General features: G+C 41.3%; 4 protein-coding genes across 4 annotated transcripts in view; 3 read left to right on the top strand and 1 right to left on the bottom strand.

Annotated features, from left to right (window-relative positions):
* LOC123502142 (zinc finger X-linked protein ZXDB-like) overlaps positions 1 to 565 on the top strand; it is a 2,856-nt gene extending 2,291 nt beyond the window's left edge. The window contains exon 3 of the mRNA XM_045251365.1: positions 1 to 565. This exon is cut by the window's left edge and continues 85 nt beyond it. Coding sequence (XP_045107300.1) covers positions 1 to 399 — 399 coding nt within the window. The 3' untranslated portion in view covers positions 400 to 565.
* Positions 566 to 1,710: 1,145 nt separating this feature from the next.
* LOC123501370 (cyclic AMP-dependent transcription factor ATF-5-like) lies at positions 1,711 to 5,601 on the top strand. Its single transcript, XM_045250177.1, has 3 exons — positions 1,711 to 1,784; positions 4,644 to 4,933; positions 5,240 to 5,601. Exons 1-3 carry the CDS (start codon positions 1,711 to 1,713, stop codon positions 5,599 to 5,601), a joined length of 726 nt encoding a protein of 241 aa, XP_045106112.1.
* Positions 5,602 to 6,045: 444 nt separating this feature from the next.
* On the bottom strand, positions 6,046 to 8,937 carry LOC123502132 (putative nuclease HARBI1). The gene is made up of 3 exons (XM_045251352.1): positions 8,902 to 8,937; positions 7,306 to 7,527; positions 6,046 to 6,981 (listed from the first exon to the last, which is right to left on the bottom strand). Exons 2-3 carry the CDS (start codon positions 7,520 to 7,522, stop codon positions 6,146 to 6,148), a joined length of 1,053 nt encoding a protein of 350 aa, XP_045107287.1. The 5' UTR covers positions 7,523 to 7,527; positions 8,902 to 8,937; the 3' UTR covers positions 6,046 to 6,145.
* Positions 8,938 to 11,110: 2,173 nt separating this feature from the next.
* The window catches only part of LOC123502117 (intraflagellar transport protein 43 homolog A-like), a 20,483-nt gene continuing 16,593 nt past the window's right edge, over positions 11,111 to 15,000 (top strand). Inside the window, 5 exon segments of the mRNA XM_045251335.1 lie at positions 11,111 to 12,258; positions 12,834 to 12,953; positions 12,955 to 13,025; positions 13,821 to 13,879; positions 14,387 to 14,459. Coding sequence (XP_045107270.1) covers positions 12,217 to 12,258; positions 12,834 to 12,953; positions 12,955 to 13,025; positions 13,821 to 13,879; positions 14,387 to 14,459 — 365 coding nt within the window. The 5' untranslated portion in view covers positions 11,111 to 12,216.

Raw genomic sequence — 15,000 nt, 5'->3', positions numbered from 1 at the left:
GGCGGTGGTGATGGGGCGTCGCTCCGGTCCTCGGGGTACGGCAGCAAGGAGACTGACTCTGACGGGGAGGATGGGGGTGTGGCGGGGGGCGTGGCGGGGGGCGTGGTGGTGTCCTGCCAGCCTGCCTATGTGAGTGCCATCAGTGTGGGTGTGCGCCGCGCCCGCTCCATGGAGGCCCTGCCGCCCACGCGCCCCACGCTGCCGCTGCGCCAGGTGTGCACCGTGCCGCGCCCCGCACCCTCACGGCGCCCACCCACGCACCCCGCTCCCCTGCTGGCCTGCGACCCCCGCTACGTGGCCGGCGTGCTCACCCACCACCCCAAGCAGCCCCCGCCCTCCCCGCCCCGGCCCCTGCCCCAACCTCCGCCACCCCTGAGGTGGGCCCCGACTCCCTACTGACCCCCGCCACACTTCGCCTCATGGTCCCCAGGGGCGCCGACCACTCTCCGGGGGGCAGCAGCGAGCACCTCTACGAGATACCCCGCACACCCCCAGTGCCGCGCCGCCACCCAACCCCGCCCCCCACTGCGCGCCGCCCCCGCCGCGGCCTGAGCGCCTCTCTGTCCCGTGCCCCGTCCCGCATCTCACTGCCGCGGCCACGCAGCCGCAGCGCCGAGGTGGTGGGCGTGGCTGCTGGCGTGGGCGGTGTGGCAGGGGCCGTGGCGCTGTGGGCGGCCTCGGGGCTCAAGACTAACGGACGCAAGCTAGTGGTGTTGGAGGGCGCGCCGCCCCAAACGACGACACTGAGGACGTCTTCGGCCCCCCGCAGACCCCGCAGGCTCCACAGGGGGTCGACAACCCGGCCTTCGAAGGGGACGCCGGCCCTCCGCCACCCCTGGCCCTAGAAGAGTTCCAGCGGCGCCTGGCGCAGCGGCTGCAGGGGGCGCCGTCCCACCGCGCTGCCTGGCTGGACGTGCGGCACGGCCTCGGGGGGCGGGGAGGGCTGGGGCGCCGCGTCACCTTCACGGCAGACACACGCAGCCCCCGGGCCGCCCGCCAGCCCCGCCCACCCTCCCCCCGCCCCAGCATGAGACTGCAGCCCGCCCCACACAGCCACTACCGGCCCCCCTGGACCACCCCTGGCCTGCACCAGCTCCTCAGCCACGCGGTGAGCACACACACACACACACACACACACACACACACAATGGTGGCGCCGCCCTTCACCGTGGCGTGGTGTGGTGGTGCCTGGTGCCTGAGAGGACCTTTTCCACTCTGTGGTGACCTTGGCCTTGGTGAAGATGATAACACACACTACTTACAATATTGCATGGCTCCCTAACACCCCAGTAACGCTCCCTATTCCCCCAGGACGCCTCGGCGGGACCCTGGGGTTACGGCTCCTGGAGACTGCAGGTCCACACCCCAACCCTGGATGTGTGGTCAGTATGTAGTAGTAGTAGTAGTAATAGTAGTAGTAGTAGTAGTAGTAGTAGTGGTGGTGATGGAGGTGGTAGTGGAGGTTGTCTTTCTCTGTCCTTCCCCCTACACACACACACACACACACACACGGACACAATCACTCACTCTCTCTCACTCTCTCTCTCTCTTTCTTTCCCCCAGAGTGAGCAGTGCCATGACTTCACCCTGGATCTGCACAGGTCGGAGAAGCAGCGGACCTTGGCACGCAGAAGGAGACGCAGAAGGCGGTGGTGTGTGGTGGTGGTGGTGGTGGCGGGGCTGGCCGGGCTGGTGGCTGTGGTAGTGGCCATGTCTCTCTTTGCCACACGGGGGGGGCGGGGGGATAGGGATGTCCAGAATGGGTTAGGCAGTGGTAGTGTGGTGTGAGAGAGAGAGAGAGAGAGAGAGAGAGAGGGGGGCGTTAGAGAGAGAGAGAGTGTGTGTGTGTGTGTGTGTGTGTGTATGATTGTTTTTTTTTTCTTCTTTCTCTCTCTCTCTCTCTCTCTCTCTCTCTCTCTCTCTCTCTCTCTCTCTCTCTCTCTCTCTCTCTCTTCTTCTTCTTCTTCTTCTTCTTCTTCTTCTTCTTCTTCTACTACTACTACTACTACTACTACTACTACTACTACTACTACTACTACTACTACTACTACTACTCCTCCTCCTCCTCCTCCTCCTCCTCCTCCTCCTCCTCCTCCTCCTCCTCCTCCTTCTTCTTCTTCTTCTTCTTCTTCTTATTATTATTATTATTATTATTATTATTACATTTTTCTTCCTATCAATACTATTATTACTATCACTATGTATGTATGTATGTATGTATGACTGTGTACCATTAAGTATGTATATTTTTGTATATTTTGATACTACTACTACTACTGCTACTACTATTACTACTACTACCGCATTTATATAAGTACTATTCTGCCTCTACAGTTACTATTTTACTATAAGTCAATGATAATTATTGTAAAAAGAAAAATTAGGCTGTTTTTAATGGGCTTAGAAAGTGTAGGCCTAATTTTGTACTTTTTTAGGAGACAACGTGCCTATTTTATATTCCTTAAGAAAAATTAATAGAACTACGTGTTCATAACTATTGTAAAAAGAAAGAAAAATTAGGCTGGTTTTTTTTAATGGGCTAAGAAAACATAGGCCTATTTTTTTTTTTTTTTTTAAGGAGACAACGTGCCTATTTTATATTCCTTAAGAAAAATTAATAGACCTACGTGTTCATAATTATTGTAAAAAGAAAGAAAAATTAGGCTGTTTTTTTTTAATGGGCTAAGAAAACATAGGCCTATTTTTTTTTTTTTTTTTAAGGAGACAACGTGCCTATTTTATATTCCTTAAGAAAAATTAATAGACCTGCGTGTTCATAATTATTGTAAAAAGAAAAAAAAAATAGGCTGTTTTTTTAATGGGCTAAGAAAACATAGGCCTAATTTTGTATTTTTTAGGAGATAACGTGCCTATTTATATTGCTTCAGAAAATATAAATAGGCCTACGTGTTGATAATTATTGTAAAAAGAACAAAAAATAGGCTGTTTTTTATGGGTTAAGAAAACATAGGCCTATTTTATATTACCTAAGAAAAACAAATAGACCTACGTGCTGATAATGATTGTAAAAAAAAAAAAAATTAGGCTGTTTGTTTATTTGGTTAAGAAAACAGGCCTAATTTTGCATTTTTTAAGAGATAACGAGCCTACTTTATATTACCTAAGAAAAAAAAATTAAATAGACCTACGTGCTGATCATTTACATAAAATTTTAAAAAATGGCTGTTTTTTTATGGGTTAAGAAAACATAGGCCTAATTTTGACCTAAGAAATAACGTGACTTTTTATATTACTTAAGAAAAAAAAATTAAATAGACTTTCGTTCTCATACTTAAGAAAAAAAAATTGGTTGTTTTTGGGGTTAAGAAAACATATAGGCCTAATTTAAACCTTTTAGAAAATAACGTGCCTATTTTATATTGCCTAAAAAAATAAAATAGATCTACGTGCTTTTCTCGCGGGTTTAGAAAAAAAAAGAATATAATTTTTTTCGGTTTCATTAATATTTTTGAAAGAAGATACTCATAATCCTCTTTGTATACATTTAAATCCTTCTTTAGTACTGGTAAATACACTTGAATCCCTTAAAATACATAGGACAGACAGAAAGCATATATTTTTTATCGATTTTATCAATATATTTGGGAGGAGTTACCCATAATCCTCTTTAAACACATTCTAATCCTTCTTTTATACTAGTAAAATTACGTGGATCCTTTAAAAAATAGGACAGAAAAAAATACATAATTTTCATCGATTTTATTAATATATTTGGAAGTTACCTCACAGCCGGTTCCTGAATGTATTGGTACGGCAACAAACCAAAACGCTTACCATGTTGTTTGGCTCGCGCACCAACTATTTATGACAGTTCCACAATTCGCTGTCTGGCTTACCAAAAAGGTATAAAGCGGAATGGTTGGTAGCCCCGCATAGCTGTGGTTGGTAAGCGTGTGAGTGAAAACCTGGTGAAAACGTAAACAATTTCGTTCATCAGCTGATAATATGTCTCAAGGAAGAGAGAAGTTCACGTCGCTAACCAGCGACCAGAAAAGCACGCTGGTTGATCTAAACAACCAGTTTTATGTCGTGCTTGATAAAAGTGGCAATTACTCAATGATTACAAAAAAACAGGAAGCTTGGGAGACAATCACCAAGAAATTCAATGCAGTGCATCCCTTCGCTGAGAAAAAAACTTAACTGCAGCTGAAGAGAGCCTGGGGATACCTCAGAAATAAGTAAGTAATTATAATATACATTCTACACTAGTCATTAGGCACTCGTTAGCACATCAGAAGGCATTCACAGATGTATTTCACATTACTGAATGTGTACTATAAACTAATCTAACCAACCAAACAATAATCTAACGAACCAAACCCGTATGAGTGCTCTTCCAGTAGAGGGAAACAATTAGTTGATGAAGGAACAAATCGTAAAAATATACAGCTGTTGGTTAAGACTTAGCTTTTTAAACCTTGGCTCACAAAATAACTTGCTTAATGAAGAGCTCTTTTAAAAGCAAAGATACCCTAACCCAACATGACATAGGGAATATAGATAAAGTATATATATATATATATATATATATATATATATATATATATATATATATATATATATATATATATATTTATATATACACGCACACATTTAAGTTTTTTTTCTTTGATTTCTTTCAGGGTGAAGGTGGAATATGCAACTTACACAAAGAAAAAGTTTGCAACTGGAGGTGGTCCTCCACCTTCACCACCCAAATTAAGTCCTTTGTTGGAGGCAACGGCAAATCTGATTTCTGAGGAACTTGAATTGGCAGAGTTCCAGTATGACAGTTCCTGTCGTGATGTGCCTCTGCCAACAAATCCATTACCTGAGGCACCCAAACCACCGTCACCTCAGCCACCCAAATCACCGTCACCTCAGCCTTTACATCCATCGTCACCTTTACTGGTCTTACATGAAGAAGATTATGGTAAGCACATTATATATATATATATATATATATATATATATATATATATATATATATATATATATATATATATATATATATATATATATATATATATATATATATATATATCCACACTGTCTCCTACCACTCTACTTTCTTATATTGTCCTTTTTTTTTTTTGGAGAGACAGGAGCACGGGGGTGAAAATGGTTCAGAGCACCCAAGGCTAAGGATGGCACTGCATCCTAAAGCTTGTATAAATTACACTAGTTTTTAACTTTTATTTCCAAATAAGTAATTTATGGATTTTGTTTGATCTTTCAGAGTGGATAGAAGATGGCCCTCCCCCCGTGGAAGCAGTGCCACTGCCACCACCATCTACAATGGGTAGCTGCAGTGCAGAACCAGCTATCCCAGGTCCTTCTAAGAAAGCAGACTGTGGGCAGCAAAAGACTATACCAAATACGTCTGCCAATAGAAAGAGGAAAAGGGTGCAAGAGAGAGATAATGTGTTTAACTCCATTAGAGAAGAAAACTCAAATTTGAAGAAAAGATCCCTTCAAATAATGGAGGAAAAACATGTTAAAGAACTGGAAGTTCTTGATAGTGTTCAAAATATGTGCAACACTGTTAATCAGTTTTTTTCAAAACTCATCACTGACTATGATCAGATTTTCAAAAAGTAGACACACACACACACACACACACACACACACACACACACACACACACACACACACACACACACACACACACACACACACACACACACACACACACACACACACACACACACACACACACACACACACACACACACACACACACACACACACACACACACACACACACACACACACACACACACACACACACACACACACACACACACACACACACACACACACACACACACACACACACACACACACACACACACACACACACACACACACAAGATAATGATTAGCATTAAAAGTAGATGGTTAAGTTTATTCATTCTTACATAGGTTAAGTTTATTCATCCTTACAAATTTTGTACTTTGCAATACTTACATTATACACCATAAGATCTTATATATAATTTCATTTTCTTTACCTTTTGGAACCTTATATATATTTTATTTAAACTTAAAGTGTTAATCCTAGCAAGCAAGAACTAGAAAAGTAAAAGTATTATTACACTGGAGCCCAATCGGGTACACAGGGAAAAGTTCTTGAAACTGGCCCTCAGAACCATCTTTGAATTAATGATTCCCTAACTTGTGTGGCATCCAGTTCATGTTCATCTTCATCCTCCAATAAATCAACTACTTCCTGTGGCTCAATCTCAACATCTAACATGTCCACTCTTCTTGAAATAGCAATGTTATGCAAAATAGCACATGCCATCACAATTCTTTTTGTATTGGGAAGTTTGGTTCGCAGGGGTATGCTTAAGCATGCAAATCTTCTTTTCAGTACACCGAATGCCCTCTCAATACAGTTCCGTGTTTGTATATGAGCTACATTATACCTCCTATGCTTTTCAGTTCTTGGAGCTAGGAGTGGAGTCGGTAAATATTCCCGACTTGGATACCCACTATCCCCTAACAAATATAAACCCCTGTAATCTCCTTCATCTAGAAGATGACCAATACGACAATTAGAAAATATTCTAGAGTCATGTACGCTGCCAGGCCAACTTGCAACAACATGCATAAATTTGAGTTCTGAATCACAAATACCTTGGACATTTAATGAGTAAAACCCCTTTCGACATCTATACATCTCAACGTTGTTCCCACCTGGACTCTGTATTGGAATGTGTGTACAATCTATACACCCCAATACACCTGGCATACCAGCAATATCGTAGAGCTTTGAGGCCATCTGACGTGCTTCTGGCTGTGGAAATTTGATGTAGTCTGGTGCCAGGAAAGCAATAAGTTGAACCACCTCTCCAACAGCCCTGCATGCTGATGATTTTGCAATATCCATGATGTCAGCTACTGTAAGAAGGAAACTTCCCGTGGCTAGGTACCGCAAGGTAACTAGCATCTTCAAATGCAGAGGAATGCCACATCCTGTGGAAAGACATGCAAACATATACCAGGGGACTTTAGAAGGAGTTATATACACCCTCTCTCTGCGTTGTGCCTAGTCTGTTTATGAGGAAAATACAGAGGAGGGGATCCCTAGGCCCCTTTGCTCCGTAAGTAAGAAAGACTAGAAAAGTGTGGAAGAACCTTAAATTTCCCAATTCACTCCACATGAAAAAGGATGACAGAGTTGTAGAAAGAAATACAGAAGATGGTTTCCCAGGTCTTGAATCAGTAAGTATTGTAAAATAGTCTATAGCAATATCACCATCCACATATATACTTAAGTAAATAGCTACTGTTCCATACCTGTGCCAAGCCTGTCCACATGTGTACGTGGCCTAACTTCTTCAATGAGGTCTCGTACAGCATCCTTTGGCAGACGAAAACGCTCAAGGAATTCTTCACCAGAAAGATAATGAAATGGGTCATTGCGATCTTTAGGTACAATGCATGGAATCTTCACTCGTCGCAATTCTTCCATTTCAAACATTTCTTCATCTATGATTTCATCTAATGCAGCCATGGTACCTGAAAAGTGTAATTTTTAATGGTCTGAAGAATAAATAGATATTAACAGCATATATTACTTAAGTCATTTTTATCTTTTTCTTCTGTGGTTCAAATGATACTATGGTATCATACATAAAGGTACATACTGAAGTTGTTTACCACCAAAAGGGGAGTGGCCTAGACATACCACAAAATAGGATTTAAAGAATTCATAAACATAGGCTAGTTCTACAAAGACCTGGATCCGAACTTAGCCATTAGGTACAGTACATATGACAAGGTTAAGTAAAGATAGGTCGGGATCATACAATAAGAACTATTTGTTTAAAAGTTATCAAAATTATTCTTAATAAGGCAGATATGAGCTTGCTAGGCTCATATGATATGCATGGACAGTCAAAAATGAATCTTAAATTAGGTTAGATGAATTAAGGATAGGATGTTAGGTCAGTTTAAGTTAGCTTTGGTTTGGTTAGGATAAGTTTGGTTTGATTTCCTGGTATTATTTTATAAGTACGCCCCATTCACAGCAGTCACTTTAACTGGTCTCAATAGTAAGATCTCATTGACTTGAACAAGAAAAACCCATATTATACCCACCGCAAATTTATATTAACGAGACCACAAATAAAAAATAAAAAAAATAATGTATATGTGGGTGGTGACAGACTCACAGGCGGTATATACTCCTCGTCCTCTACTTCTGCCCACTAGGCCAAGACTGAAGAGTGGGCGAGTGGTTCGATTTTACCGATTTCCTTTCCTGCATTTTGAATGGTTGTAGGGCATAGGTATGTTAGATTTGGGTGGGGGATAGGTGAGGTTAGGTTAAAATATGTTTGGTTTGTTTTCATTTCTGCCAATCTTACATTTCCGCTTTTTCATATTGACATTGATACTTCAGAAGTTATGACAATAAATAGGTTGGTTAAGTTAGGTTGGGTGGGTTAGGTTAAGTTGGCTGGGTTATTGTTTCCTTGGTTAGGTTACATTTGGTTCGTTAATAGGATCCATTCACTAATGTGTAATAAATCCATCAATAATGTCTTCTGATGTGTAGACCGCCACAGAATCGAGTGTTACCTGCAAGCTCATCAAGGTACCGTTTATACCTTTCCTCCATTGTTTCATCGGTCACCTCTTAATAGCCTTGAACTTAAAACTACAAATATACTCAATATACAGCCTCATGATCATTTTCATTTATTTAATCGTTTTTTTTTTTTCCTGGGTATGAGCTACGTACATGATATCTCGGCTTCAGTCTACTCCACTCCTTCCATATTATAGGTTTTGCCCTTTAATTCGTCCACTTACCTTTCTTAATAGTAGAAGCACACAGTAAGAATTCATGTAATGATATATAAATAACAAGATTAATCACATACTTACCAAATTTAGCCAGTGAAGTAGAGATGTGACGAGTCAATTAAGCTGTTGTTGATGTTTGGCGTGAACTCACAAGGCGACTACAGTAGACTTCAAAAGCTAAAACGGATGCTCAATATAGCATAAGAAAAGCTTTGCTGTACCATCAAAAAAATTTGACATGGTAAATAGAATGAAATAAATTTAATTACAGTTAGCTTCTTTTTACATTTGGAAATTTAAAATACAAGGCGGTAGCTTTGGTCGCCCGGACACTTGCCCAATGTTTTGCAAAACCCCTCGACCAAAGTTCCAATCTTTGGTCCACTAGCGGACAAAAAACAGATGGAAAAAGGCATTCTGGAACGGCGCAGGACACAAACTGCTTGGTTGGCTGCCTAACGGACCAAAAAGAAGTCATTCAGGAACCGGCTATTAAAGGAGAGAGTGACGTGTGGCAGCAGAGCCTGTGCGACCCACCCCAGGAAGAGGACAATTAATGGTGCAGGGCAGTGTGCAGGCGTCGCTACACCCTCTCTCAGGAAGAAAAAAAGAGGAAGATTGCCAAGGAAAACTGATGAGGCAGATAGATCAAATAAAGGAGGAAAGAAGATTATCGAAAAAAAAAATAAATAATAATAAAAAGCGCGGTACATTGGAACCCTGCGTGCTTTGGGGTCTGCGGGGTCTCCAAGCGAATCCTGTCCACGGTCTGAGTGTAGGTTGGGCTTCCTCACTCGGGGCTTTGAGATAGAAGGTGCCACAAAAAGTATCCCCTGAAAAACCCACATGGTGTAAAAAAAAAAACACAGATAAAAAACAAAAAACAAAATAGTAATAAAACGAATGAATGTAAGGAACAGGACACTTGTAGGTCGAGACATGCGAGATGACATGAGGGAAAGAGACAAAGAGAAAATACAACGACAAAAACAAACAAAAATAAATCGTGTAACCTTCAACAATGTAAAAAAAGAGAAAAATTATTAAAAAAAACTGAAAAGGTGTAACAAAAAGGAAGATTTTCAATAAAAACTGAATGAAATAACTTTTAAATAAGAACAAAAGTAAAGTTGTATAAAAGTGGTCCGTTGTAAAGAAGGTGTTAGTGAACTGAACAGTCAGTGAGTCATTCAATCACCCAAAAACACCCTAAAACACCCTAAAACACCAAAAACCCCAAATCATCCCCCAAAACACACCAAAACAACCAAAAATACTCCAAAACACCCAAACACCCAAAAAACACTGAAATACCCCAAAAACACCCCAAAATACCCCAAAAACACACCAAAACACACAAAACATCCCCAAACACAAAACATACAAAACAACACACAAAAACACACCAAAACACTACAAAACACAACAATACATTCCCAAACACACCAAAACACACCAAAACACCCAAAACACACAAAACCACAACAAAAACACACCAAACACCCCAAAACATACCAGAAACACCCCACACACACACACACACACACACTCACTTGAGGCTATGGCACCACTCCAGGCGGTCAATCCTAGCAAGTCTCCATGCAGGCTCCCTTCCCATGCCAAATAACTCCCAGCAGGAGGTATTGACTTGCCGCAGCCATGAGTTGAGCGGACGTCCCCTTGGCCTCCTCCGTGCTGGGTTATCCTTTCAGACACAACCCGATATGTAGGATTGGCTTCCAGATCGCGTGCCACTTGTCTATGTAGTCACAGTTGGCGGTGACGGACTTTGCTGGTAATGGGCCTTAAGGAGCAATCACGAATCTGACACAGTGGAATCATGCGTGCTTTGGGGTCCTAGAGGTCTCCAAGCGCGCGGGTTCAAATCCTGTCCACGGTCTGAGTGTAGGTTGGGTTTCCTCACTCGGGGCAACGGTTTCCTAGCAGGTGGGCTTTGAGATAGAAGGTACCACAAAAAGTATCCTCTTTAGCCCATAAATTCCCGTGAAAAACCCACAAGAAAGTCACACCAGCGGTACACCATGACGCTGCCAAGGCATCCAGTACCAAACACACCACCAGTTGGCCTCTTCAGTATAACAAAACTCTAATTAATATAAGAAAAGAGAAAAAAACAGGAAAACTAAATAGAATAAGAAAAAAAGACTAAAAAAAAAATATATATATAAAGCAACCCCGTTATAAAGAAAGTGTTAGTCTGCCATACACACACACACACACACACACACATTCCACCGCAAACAAGTCTCGTGTCTGGTCGTGTGTGTGTGTGTGTGTGTGTGTGGCAAGTATAATGGTGAAATAGTGATGGCAGCTGTTATTTAGAGCTAGGGAGGACAGAAGAACGTAAAATAATGAGATATGATAGTGAGATGAAGGGAGACAGCTGTGTGGGACGTAATAATAGTGACTTACAGAGAGACAAGCTGTGTAGGGCAAGCAGAACTTAATAATAGTGAAATACGATCGAAAAAATAGTGAAACCAGCTGTGTATGGTGAAATAAGCTGTTAATTAGAGCTTAGGAGTACAGAAAAGCATAATAACGAGATTTGATAGTGACATGACGAGAGACAAGCTGTGTAGGGCAAGCAGAAATTAATAATAGTGAAAAATTAATGGTGAAATGAAGAAATAAGCTGTTTAGGAGGCAATGATAGTGAAAAGAAGATGAGGCAAGCTGTGTAGGGCGTAATGATAGTGACTTACAGAGAGACAAGCTGTGTAGGGCAAGCAGAACTTAATAATAGTGAAATACGTTCGAAAAAATAGTGAAACCAGCTTTGAATGGTGAAATAAGATCAAAACCAGCTGTTATATAGGCCTAAGGGATGCAACGAAGCTTATATTAATGGTGAAATGGGACAGAAGGACGTAGAGTTGTAGTAAATTAATAATAGTGACTGGAATGGTGAAATGGAGGAAGAGGATGAAAAATTGTAATGAAAAGGAGACAGGAGGCATTTATTTTAGTGAACTGGAGAGAAAAGTCACCATTTTGAAATAAGGAAAGGAAGGAGGAGGCAAAGACAGGATAAAGAGGAGACAGACAGAGAGAGAGAGAGAGAGAGAAAGGAGGAGGAATAGAGAGAGATAAGAGAACAGGAGATAGAGAAGAATTAATGAACAAAGGAGATAGATGAAGATAAAAGGAGGAGAAACAGGGAGATAATTAATAAAAGAATAGGGAGATAGAGAGATAGAGAAGAAGAGACAGAGAAAGAGAGAGAGAGACAGATAAACAGGGAGATAATGTAAAGTTTTGATTGATGAAAGATAAGAGAAAGGAACACAGGAGAAGGAGAACAGGGGAGATAGACAAAGGAGAATACGAGATAGAGAAAGAGAATAAAAAGAGGAAAATTAATTATAACAAATGGATTTTCTGGACTTCAATCTATCGCCCGGACACAAAAAGGTTAGTTAGTAATGTGTAACTGCTACTACTACTACTACTACTACTACTACTACTACTACTACTACTACTACTACTACTACTACTACTACTACTACTACTACTACTACTACTACTGCTACTACTACTACTACTACAATTCTTCTCTTTCTACTACTCTACTACTACTACTACTGCTACTACTACTACTACTACTACTACTGATTCTTCTTCTTCTTCTTCTTCTTCTTCTTCTTCTTCTTCTTCTTCTTCTTCTTCTTCTTCTTCTTCTTCTTCTTCTTCTTCTTCTTCTTCTTCTTCTTCTTCTTCTTCTTCTTCTTCTTCTTCTTCTTCTTCTTATTATTATTATTATTATTATTATTATTATTATTATTATTATTATTATTACTACTACTACTACTACTACTACTACTACTACTACTACTACTACTACTACTACTACTACCACCACCACCACCACCACTACCACCACTACAATTTTCCACCTCCTCCATCTCCTCCTCCTCCTACTCCTACTACTACTACTACTACTACTACTACTACTACTACTACTACTACTACTACCACCACCACCACAGCAGTCACCTCGGAAGGGGCGAAGAGCAGCGGCGGCAGAAATCCTTGGGACCACAGAAGATTTTGGGACCCCAGGCTCTCCGTCCCAGAAGACACCCCACTCGTCCCCCCTCGGACACCCCCCCTCCCTCTGCCGGGCCCCCACTACAAGGCAGGAGGAGGACGGGGGGCTGGGCTACCTCAGCAAAGCATGGGTGAGGTTTGGGGGTGTTTTTGGGGTGTTTTGGGATGTTTTGGGATGTTTTTGGGTTGTTGGGGTGTGTTTGGATGTTTTGGGTGATTTTTGAGATGTTTTGGGGTGTTTTAGGTGTTTTTTGGGATGTTTTTGTGGTATATTTGGGTGTTATGAGGTGTTTTTGTGTTTTGGGTGTTTTGGGATGTTTTGGGTGTTTTGGAATGTGTTTGTGGTGTTTTGGAATGTTTTGGATGTTTTGAAATGTTTTTAGGTGTTTTGGAATGTTTTGGGATGTTTTGGGGTGGTGTTTTGGAATGTTTTGGGTATTTTGTGTGTGTTTGGAATGTTTTTTTGGGGGTCAGTTTTGGAATGTTTGTGGGGGTGTTTGTGGTGTTTTGGAATGTTTTTTCGGTGTTTTGGTTTTGTGTTTTGGGTGTTTGTTTGTGGTGGGGTGTTTTTTTGGAATGTTTTGTTTTGGGATGTTTTGGGTGTTTTTTGGTGTTTTGGGATGTTTTGGGTGTTTTTGGGGGTTTTGGGATGTTTTGTTTTGTGGTGTTTTTGTTTTGGGTGTTTGGTGTTTTGGTGATGTTTTGGGTATTTTGGGATGTTTTGGGTGTTTTGGGTGGGTGGTTGGAATGTTTTGGTGGGTGTTTTGGGTCAGTTTGGGGGTTTCAGGGTATTTTGAGTTTTGAGGGCTTTTGGGGGGTGTTTTTCCCTTTTCTTCTTCTTCTTCTTCTTCTTCTTATTATTATCATTATTATTATTATTATTATTATTATTATTATTATTATTATTATTATTATTATTATTTCAGGGACTTCGGAGCGCCGCAGGAAGACAGACGGCTCCTCCAGGACTCCGACTCAGACACAGGTTAGGTTAGGTTAGGGCTCAGTTAGGTCAGGTAAGGTTAGGAAGGAAGGAAGGAAGGAGAGTTAGGTTAGGTTAGGAAGGAAATGAGGAAAGTTAGGTTAGGAAGGAAGGAAGGAAGGGAGGCAAGGTTAGGAAGGAAGGTTAGGTTAGGTTAGGTTAGGTTAGGAAGGGAGGAAGGGAGGCAAGGTTAGGAAGGAAGGAAGGAAGGAAGGCAAGGTTAGGAAGGAAGGAAGGGAGGTTAGATTAGGAAGGAAGGAAGGGAGGTTAGATTAGGTTAGATTAGGTTAGGTTAGGTTAGGTTAGGTTAGGAAGGAAGGATGGAAGGAAGGTTAGATTAGGTTAGGTTAGGTTAGGAAGGAAGGAAGGAAGGGAGGTTAGATTAGGTTAGGTTAGGTTAGGTTAGGAAGGAAGGAAGGAAGGAAGGTTAGGTTAGGTTAGGTTAGGTTAAGTATAATAAGCATTTTTACTACTACTACTACTACTACTACTACTACTACTACTACTCAGATCTGCCAGTCATTCCTGATCTAGATGAGGTGGTGGAGGAAGACTTCACTCAACAAATCGCACAAGCTCCCAGGTGTGTGTGTGTGTGTGTGTGTGTGTGTTTTGGAAGAGTTTTGAGGTATTTCAAGTGTGTTTGGGTGTGTTTTTAGGGTTAGCATAGGGTGTTTGGGTGTGTTATGGGTTGTTTTAGTGAGTTTTAGGGTGTTGTGAGTGTATTTTGGTGTGTTTTGGTGTGTTTTAGGAGTATTTTGATGTGTTTTTGTTTTAAGGTATTTTGGTGTGTTTTAGGAGTGTTTGGTGTGTTTGATGTGTTTTAAGGTATTTTGGTGTGTTTAGGAGTGTTTTGGTGTGTTTAAGGGTATTTTGATGTGTTTAGGTGTGTTTTAAGGTATTGCATTTTGTGTTTGGTCTGTTTATAAGGTATTTTGGTGTTTTAAGAGTGTTTTGGTGTGTTTTTAAGGTATTTTGGTGTGTTTTAAGATTGTTTTGGTGTGTTTTAAGAGTGTTTTGGTGTGTTTTGATGTGTTTTAAGATTGTTTTGGTGTATTAGTGTATTTTGATGTGTTTTTAAGGTATTTTGGTGTGTTTTAAGAGTGTTTTGATGTGTTTTAGGA

The sequence above is a fragment of the Portunus trituberculatus genome, chromosome 2, assembly GCF_017591435.1.
Source record: "Portunus trituberculatus isolate SZX2019 chromosome 2, ASM1759143v1, whole genome shotgun sequence".
Lineage (NCBI taxonomy): Eukaryota > Metazoa > Arthropoda > Malacostraca > Decapoda > Portunidae > Portunus > Portunus trituberculatus.
This window is presented reverse-complemented; position numbering and strand designations above follow the sequence as displayed.